Below are 19,141 nucleotides of genomic sequence, written 5' to 3' on the forward strand. Positions count from 1 at the left end.
CAAGATGAGGGTTCACAACATTAATGTCCTTCACGTGGAGCTGGACAGCATGCGCTCCATGAGGGAGTTCTGTTAGACCTTCCTACAGACGGAGAAGAGACTGGACATACTCATCAATAACGCAGGTGAGAGGGAGGAGAGAGAGGGAGGAGAGACAGAGGGAGGGAGGAGAGACAGAGGGAGGGAGGGAGGGAGGAGAGACAGAGGGAGGGAGGGAGGAGAGACAGAGGGAGGGAGGAGAGACAGAGGGAGGGAGGAGATACAGAGGGAGAGAGGAGAGACAGAGGGAGGGAGGGAGGGAGTCTTGTCACCCATTAGCCCAAGGATTCCTAAATGCCATGTAAGGGTATGTTCACACTGCTCGCAGTAAAACAAAGTATGCCAGAAACAAGCCATTACATTGGTCCTAGCTGACAGAATCATTACATTTTCGGGGTAGTGAACGGACCCTCCAGCTATCCAAGCCATAGACTGTTCTCTCTGCTTCTGCACGGCATGCTGTACCGGAGCAACAAGTCTGACACCAACAGGCTCCTTAACAGCTTCTGTCCCCAAGCCATAAGACTGCTAAATAGCTTCTGTCCCCAAGCCATAAGACTGCTAAACAGCTTCTGTCCCCAAGCCATAAGACTGCTAAACAGCTTCTGTCCCCAAGCCATAAGACTGCTAAACAGCTTCTGTCCCCAAGCCATAAGACTGCTAAACAGCTTCTGTCCCCAAGCCATAAGACTGCTAAACAGCTTCTGTCCCCAAGCCATAAGACTGCTAAACAGCTTCTGTCCCCATGCCATAAGACTGCTAAATAGCTTCTGTCCCCATGCCATAAGACTGCTAAACAGCTTCTGTCCCCAAGCCATAAGACTGCTAAACAGCTTCTGTCCCCAAGCCATAAGACTGCTAAATAGCTTCTGTCCCCAAGCCATAAGACTGCTAAATAGCTTCTGTCCCCATGCCATAAGACTGCTAAATAGCTTCTGTCCCCAAGCCATAAGACTGCTAAACAGCTTCTGTCCCCATGCCATATGACTGCTAAATAGCTTCTGTCCCCAAGCCATAATACTGCTAAATAGCTTCTGTCCCCATGCCATAAGACTGCTAAATAGCTTCTGTCCCCAAGCCATAAGACTGCTAAACAGCTTCTGTCCCCAAGCCATAAGACTGCTAAACAGCTTCTGTCCCCAAGCCATAAGACTGCTAAATAGCTTCTGTCCCCAAGCCATAAGACTGCTAAATAGCTTCTGTCCCCATGCCATAAGACTGCTAAATAGCTTCTGTCCCCAAGCCATAAGACTGCTAAACAGCTTCTGTCCCCAAGCCATAAGACTGCTAAATAGCTTCTGTCCCCAAGCCATAATACTGCTAAATAGCTTCTGTCCCCATGCCATAAGACTGCTAAATAGCTTCTGTCCCCAAGCCATAATACTGCTAAACAGCTTCTGTCCCCAAGCCATAAGACTGCTAAATAGCTTCTGTCCCCAAGCCATAAGACTGCTAAATAGCTTCTGTCCCCAAGCCATAAGACTGCTAAATAGCTTCTGTCCCCAAGCCATAAGACTGCTAAATAGCTTCTGTCCCCAAGCCATAAGACTGCTAAATAGCTTCTGTCCCCAAGCCATAAGACTGCTAAATAGCTAACAAAATGGCTCCACCGACTATCTGCATTGACCCGTCTATTGTATTTTTCAACTGACTCTATGTACACACTCTACACACTCACGCAGGCACTCCAACACACACACACACACACACACACACACACACACACACACACACACACACACACACACACACACACACACACACACACACACACACACACACACACAAACATATTCATACTGTCTCTACACACACACCCACACTCACATAAATTCATCATATTCGCTGCTGCTACTCTGTTTATCATATATGCTGATGCCTAGTCACCTTACCCCTATACATATCTAACCCTCCCACTCCAGTATCCCTGCACATTGTAAATATGTTATTGGCACTAAACCAGTAGATACAGTTGAAGTCAGAAGTTTACATACACCTTAGCCAAATACATTAAAACTCAGTTTTTCACAATTCCTGACATTTATTCCTAGTAAAAATTCCCTGTCTTAGGTCAGTTAGGATCACCACTTTATTTTAAGAGTGTCAAATGTCAGAATAATAGTCAAGAGAATGATTTATTTCAGCTTTTATTTATTTCATCACGTTCCCAGTGGGTCAGAAGTTTACATACACTCAATTAGTATTTGGTAGCATTGCCCTTAAATTGTTTAACTTGGGTCAAATGTTTCGGGTAGCCTTCCACAAGCTTCCCACAATAAGTTGGGTGAATTTTGGCCCATTTCTCCTGACAGAGCTGGTGTAACTGAATCAGGTTTGTTGGCCTCCTTGCTCACACACGCTTTTTCAGGTCTGCCCACAAATTTTCAATAGGCTTGAGGTTAGGGCTTTGTGATGGCCACTCCAATACCTTGACTTTGTTGTCCTTAAGCCATTTTGCCACAACTTTGGAAGAATGCTTGGGGTCATTGTCCATTTGGAAGACCCATTTGCGACCAAGCTTTAACTTCCTGACTGATGTCTTGAGATGTTGCTTCAATATATCCACATAATTTTCCTTCCTCTTGATGCCATATCCATTTTGTGAAGTGCACCAGTCCCTCCTGCAGCAAAGCACCCCCACAACATGATGCTGCCACCCCCGTGCTTCACGGTTGGGATGGTGTTCTTCAGCTTGCAAGCCTCCCCTTTTTTCTTCAAACATAAATATGGTCATTATGGCCAAACAGTTCCATTTTTGTTTCATCAGACCAGAGGACATTTCTCCCCATATGCAGTTGCCAACCGTAGTCTGGCTTTTTTATTGCGGTTTTGGAGCAGTGGCTTCTTCGTTGCTGAGCGGCCTTTCAGGTTATGTCGATATAGGACTCGTTTTACTGTGGATATAGATACTTTTGTACCTGTTTCCTCCAGCATCTTCACAAGGTCCTTTGCTGTTGTTCTGGGATTGATTTGCACTTTTCGCACCAAAGTACGTTCATCTCTAGGAGACAGAACGCGTCTCTTTCCTGAGCGGTATGACGGCTGTGGGGTCCCATGGTGTTTATACTTGCGTACTATTGTTTGTACAGATTAACGTGGTACCTTCAGGCGTTTGGAAATTGCTCCCAAGGATGAACCAGACTTGTGGATGTCTACAATTTCTTTTCTGAGGTCTTGGGTGATTTCTTTTCATTTTCCCATGATGTCAAGCAAAGAGGCACTGAGTTTGAAAGTAGGCCTTGAAATACATCCACAGGTACACCTCCAATTGACTCAAATGATGTCAATTAGCCTATCAGAAGCTTCTAAAGCCATTCCATCATTTTCTGGAATTGTTGGAAAAAATTATTTTGTCATACACAAAGTAGATGTCCTAATTTGTGGAGTGGTTGAAAAACGAGTTTTAATGATTCCAACCTAAGTGTATGTAAACTTCCGACTTCAACTGTAGCTATTGACCCTGGAACTGACCCTGTGTATAGCTACTGATCCTGGAACTGACCCTGTATATAGCTACTGACCCTGGAACTGACCCTGTATATAGCTACTGATCCTGGAGCTGACCCTGTATATAGCTACTGACCCTGTATATAGCTACTGACCCTGCAACTGACCCTGTATATAGATACTGACCCTGCAACTGACCCTGTATATAGCTGCTGACCCTGCAACTGACCCTGTATATAGATACTGACCCTGCAACTGACCCTGTATATAGCTGCTGACCCTGCAACTGACCCTGTATATAGATACTGACCCTGGAACTGACCCTGTGTATAACTACTGACCCTGGATCTGACCCTGTATATAGCTACTGATCCTGGAGCTGACCCTGTATATAGCTGCTGACCCTGGAACTGACCCTGTATATAGCTACTGACCCTGGAACTGACCCTGTATATAGCTGCTGACCCTGGAACTGACCCTGTATATAACTACTGACCCTCGAACTGACCCTGTATATAGCTACTGACCCTGTATATAGCTGCTGACCCTCGAACTGACCCTGTATATAGCTACTGACCCTGTATGTAGATACTGACCCTGGAACTGACCCTGTATATAACTACTGACCCTGGAACTGACCCTGTACATAGCTACTGACCCTGGAACTGACCCTGTATATAGCTACTGACCCTGGAACTGACCCTGTATATAGTTACTGACCCTAGAACTGACCATGTATATAGCTACTGACCCTAGAACTGACCATGTATATAGCTACTGACCCTAGAACTGACCATGTATATAGCTACTGACCCTAGAACTGACCATGTATATAGTTACTGACCCTAGAACTGACCATGTATATAGTTACTGACCCTAGAACTGACCATGTATATAGTTACTGACCCTAGAACTGACCATGTATATAGTTACTGACCCTAGAACTGACCATGTATATAGCTACTGACCCTAGAACTGACCATGTATATAGTTACTGACCCTAGAACTGACCATGTATATAGTTACTGTCCCTAGAACTGACCATGTATATAGTTACTGACCCTAGAACTGACCATGTATATAGTTACTGACCCTAGAACTGACCATGTATATAGTTACTGACCCTAGAACTGACCATGTATATAGTTACTGACCCTAGAACTGACCATGTATATAGTTACTGACCCTAGAACTGACCATGTATATAGTTACTGACCCTAGAACTGACCATGTATATAGTTACTGACCCTAGAACTGACCATGTATATAGTTACTGACCCTAGAACTGACCATGTATATAGTTACTGACCCTAGAACTGACCATGTATATAGTTACTGACCCTAGAACTGACCATGTATATAGTTACTGACCCTAGAACTGACCATGTATATAGTTACTGACCCTAGAACTGACCATGTATATAGTTACTGACCCTAGAACTGACCATGTATATAGTTACTGACCCTAGAACTGACCATGTATATAGTTACTGACCCTAGAACTGACCATGTATATAGTTACTGATCCTGGATATGCCCAGCGTGCCCCGCTCTCTCCACCCAGGCATGCCCCCAGCGTTCCCCGCTCTCTCCACCCAGGCATGCCCCCAGCGTGCCCCGCTCTCTCCACCCAGACATGCCCCCAGCGTTCCCCGCTCTCTCCACCCAGGCATGCCCCCAGCGTGCCCCGCTCTCTCCACCCAGGCATGCCCCCAGCGTGCCCCGCTCTCCACCCAGGCATGCCCAGCGTGCCCCGCTCTCTCCACCCAGACATGCCCCCAGCGTTCCCCGCTCTCTCCACCCAGGCATGCCCCCAGCGTGCCCCGCTCTCTCCACCCAGACATGCCCAGCGTGCCCCGCTCTCTCCACCCAGGCATGCCCCCAGCGTGCCCCGCTCTCCACCCAGGCATGCCCAGCGTGCCCCGCTCTCTCCACCCAGACATGCCCCCAGCGTGCCCCGCTCTCTCCACCCAGGCATGCCCAGCGTGCCCCGCTCTCTCCACCCAGACATGCCCCCAGCGTGCCCCGCTCTCCACCCAGACATGCCCCCAGCGTTCCCCGCTCTCTCCACCCAGGCATGCCCCCAGCGTGCCCTGCTCTCTCCACCCAGGCATGCCCCCAGCGTGCCCCGCTCTCTCCACCCACCCACCCACCCTCTCTCTCTTCCCACCCACCCTCTCTCTCTTCCCACCCACCCACTCTCTCTCTTCTCCCTCCCACCCACCCTCACTCTCCTTCCACCCACTCACCCTGTCTCTCTTCCCACCCACTCTCTCTCTCTCCTCCCTCCCACCGACCCTCTCTCCTCCCTCCCACCCACCCTCTCTCTCCTTCCACCCACCCACTCTCTCTCTCCTCCCTCCATCTCTCCCTCCCTCTCTCTCCCACCCACCCACTCTCTCCTCCCTCCATCCCTTCTCCCTTACTCTCTCCCACCGACCCTTTCTCTCCTCCCTCCCACCCACTCTCTCTCTCTCTCCTTCCTCCCACTCACTCTCTCCTCCCTCCATCCCTCCTCCCTCCCTTACTCTCTCTCTCCCTCCCTCTCCCAGAGCAGCTGGATCTTCTACTACTCCATCCTGTTTCGTATGCTGATGCCGTGTGAGACGGGCGTCTCAGACCATGGTGTACTGCGCCGTGTCGGACGAGGCCGCCAAGCACAGTGGGGGATACTTCACTGACTGCCGGCCCGCCACGCTTAGGCCGTTCGCCAGGGACGCCGGCGTGGCCAAGAAACTGCGGGAGGCCAGCAAGAGGCTGGTCAAACTGGCCGGAGAAACTGGAATGGTTAAATTAAACTGAAGCTTTGCAAGCAAACAATGTGTGGGAATCTCATATTTTGGTCAAACAATCCCAAAAAAAGTTTTTGTTTTGTTCTTAATAATTAATAGTTTTTTAATAACTATTTGTCTGCGGGGGACTTTATAGTGAATTATGTCAGGGTTTTTTTATGGATTGTTGAACATTTTATGATTTGCCCTTGGATTGCTGACCTCAAACACTTGAATGAATGATGACATGTAAAACATGGCTGCTTTTTCTTCTGTTGTAAATAACCTCTGAAATTAAAATCTGTGGCAATACAGTGCTGTGTGATGTCTTACTAGAATAGTGGCATGGTTTACCTCCATGAGTATTCAGAGGATGGGGATGAGGATACACCACAGACAACCAGGGGTGGGACACTTAAAAGTCAATGAATACAACCCTCAACAAATTCCACATCTAACAGCACCATCTACAGGAAACAAGCAGGTGCTGGAACATATATTTTGTTGACCTGAGATAGCAGTGAGTGGAACTGAAAGTAAATGTTTGACATTGGTTATAAGAGCCGAGTCGCCATTACAGGGTGTGGACATTACAGAGACGTCTCCCGATCAACTGGAATAATCATATTTCTGATTTAATTTGACTTTATATTTGACTTAATTTTAGTCATATAAAGTGGTGGTTGTTCTAGTGACGCTTGCATTATTCGTTTTGTGTTTGTTTTGAAAATCAAAGTTTACTAGGATACTGAAAGAAGATGGCAGATAGTTACCTGGATAGTTACCTGTGCTGTCATATTTGTTCAGAGACTTTCAGAGAGCCTGTTTCTCTGGGCTGCCACCACAGCTTCTGTTCCAGCTGTCTGGACAAATTCTGGGTTCAGACCAAAAACAAGAACTGTCCGGTATGTAAGAGGAAATCTTCTAAGGATCATCTAAATGTTAACTTTCAGTTGAAGGAACTGTCTGACAAATATGCCGGGAGACAGAAAGCAGGGGAGAAAGACTGGGTTCCAAATGAAGACAGAGAAGTGGTTTGTACTAAACACACAGATGAACCTAAATGGTTCTGTGAAGTGGAACAGAGAGCTGTGTGTCACGTCTGTGAGTTTCCTTCACATCACGGACACACTGTCATTCCCTTAGAACAGGCAGTGAAAGACCTGAAGGAAAAACTAACCTCAGAATTAGACTCACTGCAGAGCAAACAGGTTAAATGCAAAGACATAGAGGAGACATACAACAAAATGGTTCAATACTCCAAGAAGCAGCTGGTATCCACAGAGAGACAGATCAGAGGTGAGTTTGAGAAGCTTCACCAGTTCCTGAGGGAGGTAGAGGAGGCCAGACTGGCAGCACTGAGGGAGGAAGAGGAGGAGAAGGGGAAGATGATTGCCAGAGAGATGAAGAACATTCAGGACCAGATCTCTTCTCTCACAGAAAACATCACTGCTGTGAAACAGGAACTCAAGAAACGAGAGGTGCCATTTCTCAAGAGCTACAAACACACCCAGACATTCTCCAGAGCCCAGTACACACTGCCGGATCCACAGCTGGTCTCAGGAGCACTGATGGATGTGGCCAAACACCTGGGCAACCTGCAGTTCAGAGTCTGGGAGAAGATGCAGGAGATTGTCAAATACACTCCTGTGATTCTGGACCCCAACACTGCTGCCCGCTGGCTCTCTCTCTGTCTGATGATCTGACCAGTGTGAGTCAGACAGGCCCAATGCAGCAGCTCCCTGCCAACCCAGAGAGGAACACAATTTACACTATTGTTCTGGGCTCTGAGGGGTTCAGCTCAGGAAAACACAGCTGGGAGGTGGAGGTGGGGGACCATCCTCACTGGTCTATAGGCGTGGCCAAGGAGTCATTCAAAAGGCAGGAGAAACTACAATATTTTAACCCAGATTTTGGAGTCTGGCTTTTAAAACTGGACAGTGGTAAGTATAAAACAGGAATAGGTGAGACCCTTACTCTGAAGAGGAGACCCCAGAGGATCAGAGTACAGCTGGACTATGACAGGGGAGAGGTGTCCTTCTACGATGCCAAAGACCTGACACACATCTATACTTTCAGAGATACATTTACTGAGAGAATGTACCCATTCTTCTCTATTGGAAAGGCTGGTGATGTCAACCACCCTCATATACAGATGTGCCAATCAGAGGTGTCTCTGACAGTGATGTCATAGTGTGTGTGTGTGTGTGGTTACAGTGAGATGATTGTCATGCCTGAATGAGGAGCTCCAGAGGTCTGTTCTGTGCAAGAGATTTTCTTTCAAAAGCTTTTGTTTATTTCATGACCTTTCTGTTTAAGAGATTGGCTTACATCTTCATGTCAAACTATGATTATACAGTATCAGCTGATAGCCATTAAATTTTTGATACTTTTAGATACTTTTGAATGTTAAATATTGAATAGCAATACTGTATATGTACTCCATACACTGAGTGGACAAAACATTAGGAACACCTGCTCTTTTAATGACAGACTGACCAGGTGAATCCAGTTGAAAGCTATGATCTCTTATTGATGTCACTTGTTAAATCCACTTCAATCAGTGTAGATGAAGGGGAGAAGACAGGTTAAAGAAGGATTTTTAAGCTTTGAGACAATTGAGACATGGGTTGTATATGTGTGCCATTCATAGGGTAAATAGGCAAGACAAGATTTAAGTGCATTTGAACGGGGTATGGTAGTAGGTGCCAGGTGCACCGGTTTGAGTGTGTAAAGGAATGTAATGCTGCTTGGTTTTTCACGCTCAACAGTTTCCCGTGTGTATCAAGAATGTTGCACCACCCAAAGGACATTCAGCCAATACATGGGCCAGCCCTGACGAGTCCATGCCCTGATGAATTGAGGCTGTTCTGAGGGGAAAGGGGGGGGGGGGGGGGGGGGGTCCTAACGTGTGGTATACTCTGCATACATACTGTAACGACTCCCACCGAAGGTGGCTCCCCTTCCTGTTCGGGTGGCGCTCGGCGGTCGTCGTCACCGGCCTACTAGCTGCTACTGACTTTTCCTCCCCCTCCCTTTTGTTTAGTGGTTACACCTGTTTGTGGTTAGGGTGATTAGTGGGGCATTATTACCCAGCAGCCCGACCTGCTGGGTGTGCGGGATTGTTGTGTGTACAGGTAGTACATTCTTGTGTGTCACGGTTCGTGTACGTTGTGTCTTGTGATTTCGTGTTCTCACTATGTGGTGGAGCATTACTTTTAGAGTAGCGTCGTGTTTTCACCCGTGTTGGGAATTAAATTGGAACGCTACTCTGAACTCTCTGTCTCCTGCGTCTGACTCCTTCATCCACTACACCCCGGGCATTACACATACTTACAAATACCTTCACATGGTGATGTTTCTTGTAGTTAAAAACACAAACAGTTTGATCTTAACACTTAAAAAAGGGCTTTTTTAAATTCACTGTGTGATTATAATGCCTTGAGTTCTATAGGTTAATTATTCCACTCAGTTGGGCCTTTGTATCTGAAAGATCTTACTCCAACCTCATGATATACCCTTTGAATGTCTAATTGAAATGTTAAGTATTGAATAGCAATACATACTCTATGTAATACTGTTTTACTAATCACTCATATTATTGTTCTGATTTGAATGAAACTGATTTATCCTCCTGTCAATGAAATAAAAATATAAATCACCTCAAACTATGTGTGGTTGTAAAGTGTAAGCCGTTAGCCCAATTACACGTGACAGATAAAATAACTGTTAGATATTGAATGTCAATTTTATATTATTTGCCCATCTCTGGGATGTGAACTGTTTTGATTTAAATAAAATGATTTCTCATCGTCAATAAAAAGCCCTTGAGGACGCCTCTGATCAATAAAGATTGAGAATCAAAGAGAAAGAGAAGTGTAGCTTTATTTAAATTGTCATTTTTATTTGTAACACCTTAACACATTTCCTTAAGTTAGAGAAACACATGTAGCATGTTGAAGTACGGATCAATAACCAGAAGAAGTAGAGAAATCTAGGATAAATATATTCTACAGAAGAAACCCAAACTGATACAAAGAGAACAAGCCAGGGAAAATAGAGAGAGAAATGATTGACTAAGGTTTTTAAACAGAGAGACTAGGAAAATAGTTAAATAAATACTACAGAGAGATACTAACTCAGTGTTGTCATTGCAGGTGGTCCAGTCACTGGATGGATGGAGGGGGGAGGGGGTAGAATAGTTTTATGAAGACCACAACACATCCTCTCTAACTCTGCAGTCCATACTAACACATATTTATATTACATCATATTTATCAAGTGATTAGTACACTGGAAGAAGCTTGAAGTCACTTAAAAAGTTGGACATGAAAATGCAGTGATTGTTTTTTTTGTTAACTAAAAGTAATGGACAAGTGAAAGCTATATGAATGTGTAAATTGTGCGATATTATATAACTTTGGGAAGTTGCAGGTATCTTCGTGGTTAGAGCATCGGGACAGTAACCGAAAGGTTGCTAGTTTGAATCCTGGAGCCGACAAGGTGAATGTGCCCTTGGGTAATAAACTTAACCCCAATTGCGCCATCGTCGCCATTGATAATGGCTGTCCGTGACCCCAGTCTCAGGGGGAGTTAGGATACGCCAAAAACACATTTCCAATTCCTCTAACATAATCACCTACTGATGTAGACTGGGCACTTTGTATTTAGAGGTGTGATCGTTTCTAGTGTGTTCTTCCCTCTAAAGTCTATCGGAGCTGATTACTAACAGTTTGCTTAAAGGTTAGTTACTTCACCAGCCACAGTGATTTACAACCGGAGCCTAATCTGACCCCAGATCAGCTAGTTGTGCTTTATTACACGGGAGAGTGACCTCTAGTGGCTGTACAATGGAACATGCTTTATGCGTCCTGTTGAGTTAGTTTGGAGTAAAGTTCCTCTCAGAATATGTTGAATCATAACTCCCACTGAGGTCAAATGTTCACTTAGTCTCCCTTTGACATCAATGCATGATGCACTCTCTCCACTGTAGAAAAGTAAGCTATAATTAACACTCAGACCCATATAAAAGAATGCTATAGAATCTTCATTACATGTTCATCATCACCATCATCATCTTCATCATCATCATCATCATTATAGCCTTATCATAATCAATCAATTTTAATCAATTTTATTTTATATAGCCCTTCGTACATCAGCTAATATCTCGAAGTGCTGTACAGAAACCCAGCCTAAAACCCCAAACAGCTAGTAATGCAGGTGTAGAAGCACGGTGGCTAGGAAAAACTCCCTAGAAAGGCCAAAACCTAGGAAGAAACCTAGAGAGGATTCATCTATCTTTGATATCTATCCTCTCGAGACAATAGTTGTATGGTCTTTAAAAGCTCAGAGAATAGATAGAGGTTTAGTATTCCAACATTCAGTAGAAAATTAGAAAGAGAAGAAGAGAAAGGACAAACACCTAAACTAGTGTCGTCGTGCAAAGAAACGCCAGCTAAGATACTAGTTAATAGTGGTTGTGTAGTACTGTATACTCCCCCCTAAGATACTAGTTAATAGTAGTTGTGTAGTACTGTATACTCCCCCCTAAGATACTAGTTAATAGTGGTTGTGTAGTACTGTATACTCCCCCCTAAGATACTAGTTAATAGTAGTTGTGTAGTACTGTATACTCCCCCCTAAGATACTAGTTAATAGTGGTTGTGTAGTACTGTATACTCCCCCCTAAGATACTAGTTAATAGTAGTTGTGTAGTACTGTATACTCCCCCCTAAGATACTAGTTAATAGTGGTTGTGTAGTACTGTATACTCCCCCCTAAGATACTAGTTAATAGTGGTTGTGTAGTACTGTATACTCCCCCCTAAGATACTAGTTAATAGTAGTTGTGTAGTACTGTATACTCCCCCCTTTTCAAACATGCTTCTTTTTATATAGATTTTCAGTGCTAGTAAACACAAGAAGAAGAACACAACACCACCTTTGCTGCTTCCTCTTGTTTTTCTTGGAGGGGGGAGGAGGAGGGGTCACGTGTTTGGTTAGCTCGATCACTCAGGAACACTTCCAGCGACATATAAAATGAAGCCTTCAACTTTCAACTAGGGAACCATAAATCAACAGAGAGTAATCAAACATGAACCTGAAGGAGAAACTAAGTAAATACACTTTAAACTATCCAACAAAATAAATAAATATAAACCTGAGGACTAACCAACCGGGTGACCGCCTGACTGTCCAATGCGAGGGTTTCGCTAAAAATTGCCTGCCCAATAGCGACAAGACTCCTAAGGCAGCCAATCACAGGCAAGCATAACGACTATGGTGGGACGGCGTCAGGAGAAAACCTTACTCCTATTCGTTAAAGAGAAATAATCTGGGTGTTGATGTCTCTTCAGAGAGCGACACATCCTCACTGCTAAAGTACATGCGTGTATGAAGCCATCTATAGTGTTTAAATCCATCTGTCCATCTCTGTTGGCCTTGGCACAAACACGGTGATTAGTAGTAACAGAAGTCAATAACACTAGATAGTAACAAGTCAATGAGGATGATATTACAAATGTGAAAATATAATATACATAGAAAGATAATTAAATCATAAGAAAAATAAGTCCTGGACTGAAGGCAGAGGACTGAAAGGACCCCTGAAATAAAGCCGTCCTGTCCTAACTTACCTCTCTCTCACGTGGAAACTCCAACAACCGGCGCTCTCCCTCATACACACACTCCTCTGCATACCCTGTCAGACCTCAGTCACAGCTCTCCACTCTAAAATGAGCAGCAACTACAGAGACCACAGGACAGAGAGTCAAGGTGTGTACAAAATAAACACATGCATTCCCTACATGTGATCTCATGGCTAAAACACCTTCCACCTGCAGATCGCAGAGGCCCACATCTCTCCAGTCCACACATACATACAATAGTCTTCCAACAGCCTGCCTGTTACCTCTCCATTAAGGTCCACTCCACATATTAAACAGGCATCAGTGAGGACAGCCATGGGCACGGCTCCCTGCAGGACCTCAGTAGTGATGCAGTTTCCACCCTTGACACCTCGTCAAACACACCCCTCACACCCCTTGAACATGATCTTGGGCTGAGTATAATATAATAAATAACGTACAAGAAGCTTAAACTAAAAACTGCCAGTATCATTTTGTCACTTAATAGCCACAATAAAAAACAGCCAAATATCTAAAACATCATGCTTCCTTAAAAGATAGTTTCTCTCTATCTAGAAACCACTAGCATAAAGAATTAGAATTATACCAATTACAGATACAATTTAAATGGTGTAATAGTAGTAATAATAATGATAATAATGATTATAATAATAGATTTTTACTTAACTTTACATCATGTATTTGCTGTGTTACACAACACAGGTTTAGATGGGAAGAGGAAGAGGAGGACATCACGAGACAAAAGAGGAAGAATCAAACGCACACCGAGGACAACAAAACAGTCCAATACTCCCCTAACACACCCTCAATACCCTCCCTGCCCAAATACTGGTGTGTGGCGAGGGGAGAGTCGCAGAGGTTGGGTTTGGGGGAGGGCTGACAGTGAGTTGACAGTGGGTTGACCGTGTGTTGACAGTTAACAGTGGGCTGACAGTGAGTTGACAGTGGGTTGACCGTGTGTTGACAGTGAGTTGACAGTGGGTTGACCGTGTGTTGACAGTGAGTTGACAGTAGGTTGACCGTGTGTTGACAGTTAACAGTGGGTTGACAGTGAGTTGACAGTAGGTTGACCGTGTGTTGACAGTTAACAGTGGGTTGGGGTTGCGGTGAGAAGAGGGTTGCTGTTGTTGGATGGTTGGTTGGTTGGTTGTTGAGATGTGGTGTTGTCAGTGGGTACAGTGGCAGACGGCGACAGACAAGGGGGCGGTAGTTGTAGAGAAGAGATGCATGCTGGGTATCCGGTGTGCGAGAGGTCTGGTGCTGCAGGCTTAGAGCCACCCAACACTGGACATGTTCTCCGCCTCCCTCCCTCCCTCCCTCTCTCTCTCTCCAGCAGAGCACTCTTGTCAGACATGGCTTTGGCATTCTCCTCCTGAAATACAGGACAAGACACTATTTAACAGGCATTGTAATACTTTCTGAAACAAGTTGGAAAGGGGCGAGGGGGGACTCAATACACTTTAAAATGACTAAAACCGCATTGAAACTGTGTATAAATGATACCGGACCTACATTCATACAGTTTATTGACTGTGTCCAGCTCACTAATAATCACTGAGATGAAAGCTAGGCAGTCAAGAAGCATAGAAAATTCCAACACCATGGATAGACTAATCTTTGCTAATTTTGACGGAGAGGGAATATATAAATCATTTTCAGTGCTGCTGCTGCCCCCCCCCCCTCCCCTCCTCCCCCCGGACCTCGTCGAAGACCGAATGCGGCCCTTTCCGTACCTCACGTACATCACTGGAGTGGTGCAGCGGGGGCGCCCGAGCAGTGGAAGTGGACGTTCTGCCACTTGGAGTCCCGGCGGTGCCACACCCTAGTCTCCTCTGATTGGCTGGAGCGTGGATGGCCCAGGCCGTCGACAAATTGGGTGAGGCGGATGTAGGCGATGCAGGCGGCGTCCTCTCCAATCAGGTGGACGTGGGGGTTGAGGATGGTGGTGTGGATAGGTTTACTGTTCTTAGACAGGACTGGAGGGAGGGAGGGAGGGAGGGAGGGAGGGAGGGAGGGAGGGAGCATTGTTTTTGTCCATTGGTCTACTAACGAGTATCATCAAATCTAATGTATTTATAAAGCCCTTCTTACATCAGCTGATATATCAAAGTGCTGTACAGAAACCCAGCCTAAAACCCCTAACAGCAAACAATGCAGGTGTAGAAACATAACTTGAGTATTAACTCATGTTATGAGAAGTTCTCTGTTGCTTGTTCTTACGGTTCTCAAAATAGAATCTGTGGAAGTCCATTCCCTCCACCAGGTTTCCCAGGGCCTCGGGCTCAAAGGAGGTCAGACCAGGATCACAGATCTTACTGTGGAGAGAGACAAACACAGGTCAATGTCTCACACACAGACAGACACACACACACACACAGACACATTACAATACATGTTCACACTACAAATGACTAAACCAATCATCAAATGTGTAGCTACCCACAGACACACTCTCTAACACACAGAGACTCTCTCTCTCTCACACACACACACACACACACACACACACACACACACACACACACACACACCACACACACACACACACACACACACACACACACACACACACACACACACACACTCTCTCTCTTTCTCTCTCACACACACTGACTCTCTCACACTCAAATGAACTCACGCGTATGCCTCAAAGTCTCCATTGTTGACAGCCTGGATCAGCTGTTCAGTGATCTTAATGATGTCTTGTTTACGTGCTGTAGGAGGAAAGCAGGACAGAGTCACACGCAGGTGGAGGGAACTAGTGGAGGGCAGTGAGAGTGCAGAGTATCCACCTCATACGCACCTGAACACACGCAAACAATATTGATTAGTAATCTTGTATCAACCACCAGCACAACTACACACAAACTGTTGATAACTCTCACAACTTGAATGAACAAACGGTTGATAACTCTCACAGCTGAACACACAAACGGTTGATAACTCTCACAGCTGAACACACAAACTGTTGATAACTCTCATAGCTGAACACACAAACTGTTGGTAATTCCCACAGCTGAACACACAAACTGTTGATAACTCTCACAGCTGAACACACAAACTGTTGATAACTCTCACAGCTGAACACACAAACTGTTGATAACGCCCACAGCTGAACACACAAACTGTTGATAACTCCCACAGCTAAACACACAAATTGTTGATAACTCTCACAGCAGACCACACAAACTGGTGATAACTCCCACAGCTGAACACACAAACTGTTGATAACTCCCACAGCTGAACACACAAACTGTTGATTACTCTCACAGCTGAACACACAAACTGTTGATAACTCTCACAGCTGAACACACAAACTATTGATAACTCTCACAGCTGAACACACAAACTGGTGATAACTCCCACAGCTGAACACACAAACTGTTGATAACTCCCACAGCTGAACACACAAACTGTTGTTAACTCCCACAGCTGAACACACAAACTGTTGGTAATTCCCACAGCTGAACACACAAACTGTTGTTAACTCCCACAGCTGAACAAACAACCGCTTCCATTCCATCTGGCATAATATCACTGCAGTTAATGTTAGTTGCTCCACGGGAAACCACACAATTCACAATGTTCACTTCCAACAAGCAAAACAACACCCCACAGGTAGATCAAATCAAATCAAATGGTATTAGTCACATGGGCCGTATACAACAGGTGTAGACCTTACAGTGAAATGTTTACTTACGAGCCCCTAACCAACAATGCAGTTAAAAAAATACAGATAAGAATAAGAAATAAAAGTAACAAGTAATTAAAGTGCAGCAGTAAAATAACAATAGTGAGTCTATAAACAGGGGGGTACAGAGTTAATAAGTACATGTAGCTATAGTTATTAAAGTGACTATACAATGATGATAACAACAGAGAGTAGCGGCGGTGTAAAAGAGGGGGAGGGGCAATGCAAATAGTCTGGGTAGCCATTTGACTAGATGTTCAGGAGTCTTATGTCTTGGCCATAATCACCATCGTTATGTTTGGAGGAAAAAGGGGGAGGCTTGCAAGCCGTAGAACACCATCCCAACTGTGAAGCACACGGGTGGCAGCATCATGTTGTGGGGGTGCTTTGCTGCAGGAGGGACTGGTGCACTTCACAAATTAGATGGCATCATGAGGATGGAAAAGTATGTGGATATATTGAAGCAACATCTCAAGACATCAGTCAGGAAGTTAAATCTTGGTCGCAAATGGGTCTTCCAAACGAACAATGACCCCAAGCACACTTCCAAAGTTGTGGCAAAATGGCTTAAGGACAACAAAGTCAAGGTATTGGAGTGGCCATCACAAAGCCCTGACCTCAATCCTATAGAAAATCTGTGGGAGTAACTGAAAAAGCGTGTGCGAGCAATGAGACCTACAAACCTGACTCAGTTACACCATCTCTGTCAAGAGGAATGGGTCAACACTTATTGTGGGAAGCTTGTGGAAGGCTTCCTGAAACATTTGACCCAAGATAAACAATTTTAAATATCAGGAATTGTGAAAAACTGAGTTTAAATGTATTTGGCTAAGGTGTGTGTAAACTTCAGACTTCAACTGTAATTGGTCAGGTGCTCGTAAAACCACTGCAGCGACATTTCAGTCTATTAAATGCCCTAAAGCAAAAAAGGCATCTAGAGCAACACTCAAAACACGTTGTAAACACTAAAACAATAGATTCAAACCTATATGGCCTAGAGCTAGGTAAGAGGCCTGCCTCGCCTGGTGTAATGATCGGGGAAACACTCGTTAGGGCTCATCACACAAGTCGAGGTGCTGAGTGAGTGGCATCACAGCGTGCACTGTAGGTATAAACCCACAAAGCCATTTGATTGGTAGATTCTCTGAGGTCAGGGGTCATGCTGAGTACTCACTCTGGGAGGTGAGGGAGAGGCTGGAGAGGGACATGGGGGGAGGAGGGGAGGTGGGGTGTGATGGGTGGGGGGTGGGCCTGGGAGATGGTACCACCTCCGCCTCGGCGGGCGCAGGTGGAGTGGGGGCTGGGGATGGGGCGGACGACCGGCGAACATTGCTCACTAGGTCTGAGAGACGGGATACTGGTCGCAGGAGAGAGAGAGAGGGATGGATGGAGAGGGATGGAGAGAGAGAGAGCAACGGAAAGATAGAGAAGGAGAAATAAATCAAAAGATAAGGACGTTTAGAACAGATCAGAAAATAAAATGAAAAAACCTACGTTTAAAGAACGCACACAAAGGGACATATTCTATGAAACAGATTTAGAATGAAGATTACACATATTTAGCCCATATTTAGCAGATGTTATTGCGGGTGTAGGGAAATGCTTATGTTCCTGTTGGAGCTAGAAACACAAGCATTTCACTACACCCGCAATAACATCTGTTAAATATGTGTATGTGACCAATAAAATGTTATTTGCTTTGATTATGAAACATGTCAATGAAAACCTCTCGAAACACATATAATAGAACAAAACTGAACAGATCATTTTCCTATGAGAGAGAATATGGTGCCATTTTGGAACACAGTGCTGATTGTCTAAGTACCTACAGTACCAGTCAAAAGTTTGGACACACTTACTCATTCAAGGGTTTTTCTTTATTTTTACTATTTTCTACATTGTAGAATAATAGTGAAGACATCAAAACTATGAAATAACACATATGGAATCATGTACTTACCAAAAAAGTGTTCAACAAATCAAAATATTTTTTATATTTGAGATTCTTCAAAATAGACACCCTTCTACCTTGATGACAGCTTTGCACACTCTTGGCATTCTCTCAACCAGCTTCATGAGGTAGTCACCTGGAATGCATTTCAATTAACGGGTGTGCCTTGTTAAAAGTTAATTTGTGGAATTTCTTTCCTTCTTAATTCGTTTGAGCCAATCAGTTGTGTTGTGACTAGGTAGGGGTGGTATACAGAAGATAGCCCTATTTGGTAAAAGTCCATATTATGGCAAGAACAGCTCAAATAAGCAAAGAGAAACGACAGTCAATCATTACTTTAAGACATGAAGGTCAATGATGAAAATGTCAAGAACTTTGAAAGTTTCTTCCAGTGCAGTCGCAAAAACCATCAAGCGCTATGATGAAACTGGCTCTCATGAGGACCGCCACAGGAAAGGAAGACCCAGAGTTACCTCTGCTGCAGAAGATAAGTTCATTAGAGTTAACAGCCTCAGATTGCAGCCCAAATAAATGCTTCGCAGAGATCAAGTAACAGACACATCTCAACATCAACTGTTCAGAGACTGTGTGAA

At 44.7% G+C, this 19,141-nt stretch overlaps 1 protein-coding gene and 1 pseudogene across 11 annotated transcripts in view; one reads left to right on the forward strand and one right to left on the reverse strand.

Annotated features, from left to right (window-relative positions):
• The first annotated feature begins 6,827 nt into the window (after positions 1 to 6,827).
• On the forward strand, positions 6,828 to 9,533 carry LOC129826630 (zinc-binding protein A33-like; annotated as a pseudogene).
• A 591-nt stretch (positions 9,534 to 10,124) lies between these two features.
• Positions 10,125 to 19,141, reverse strand: part of LOC129826629 (calcium/calmodulin-dependent protein kinase type II subunit beta-like) — a 155,095-nt gene continuing 146,078 nt past the window's right edge. For 10 of the 11 annotated variants that reach the window (XM_055887566.1, XM_055887555.1, XM_055887559.1 and 7 more), the window contains 4 exons: positions 15,545 to 15,620; positions 15,127 to 15,221; positions 14,640 to 14,882; positions 10,125 to 14,278 (listed from right to left, as the gene is read on the reverse strand). In XM_055887566.1, coding sequence (XP_055743541.1) covers positions 14,650 to 14,882; positions 15,127 to 15,221; positions 15,545 to 15,620 — 404 coding nt within the window. In that variant the 3' untranslated portion in view covers positions 10,125 to 14,278; positions 14,640 to 14,649. The remainder of the gene's footprint in view (positions 14,279 to 14,639; positions 14,883 to 15,126; positions 15,222 to 15,544; positions 15,621 to 19,141) is intronic. The other variant, XM_055887556.1, reaches the window with a different exon arrangement.

The sequence above is a fragment of the Salvelinus fontinalis genome, chromosome 28 (genome assembly GCF_029448725.1).
Source record: "Salvelinus fontinalis isolate EN_2023a chromosome 28, ASM2944872v1, whole genome shotgun sequence".
Taxonomy (NCBI): Eukaryota; Metazoa; Chordata; class Actinopteri; order Salmoniformes; family Salmonidae; genus Salvelinus; species Salvelinus fontinalis.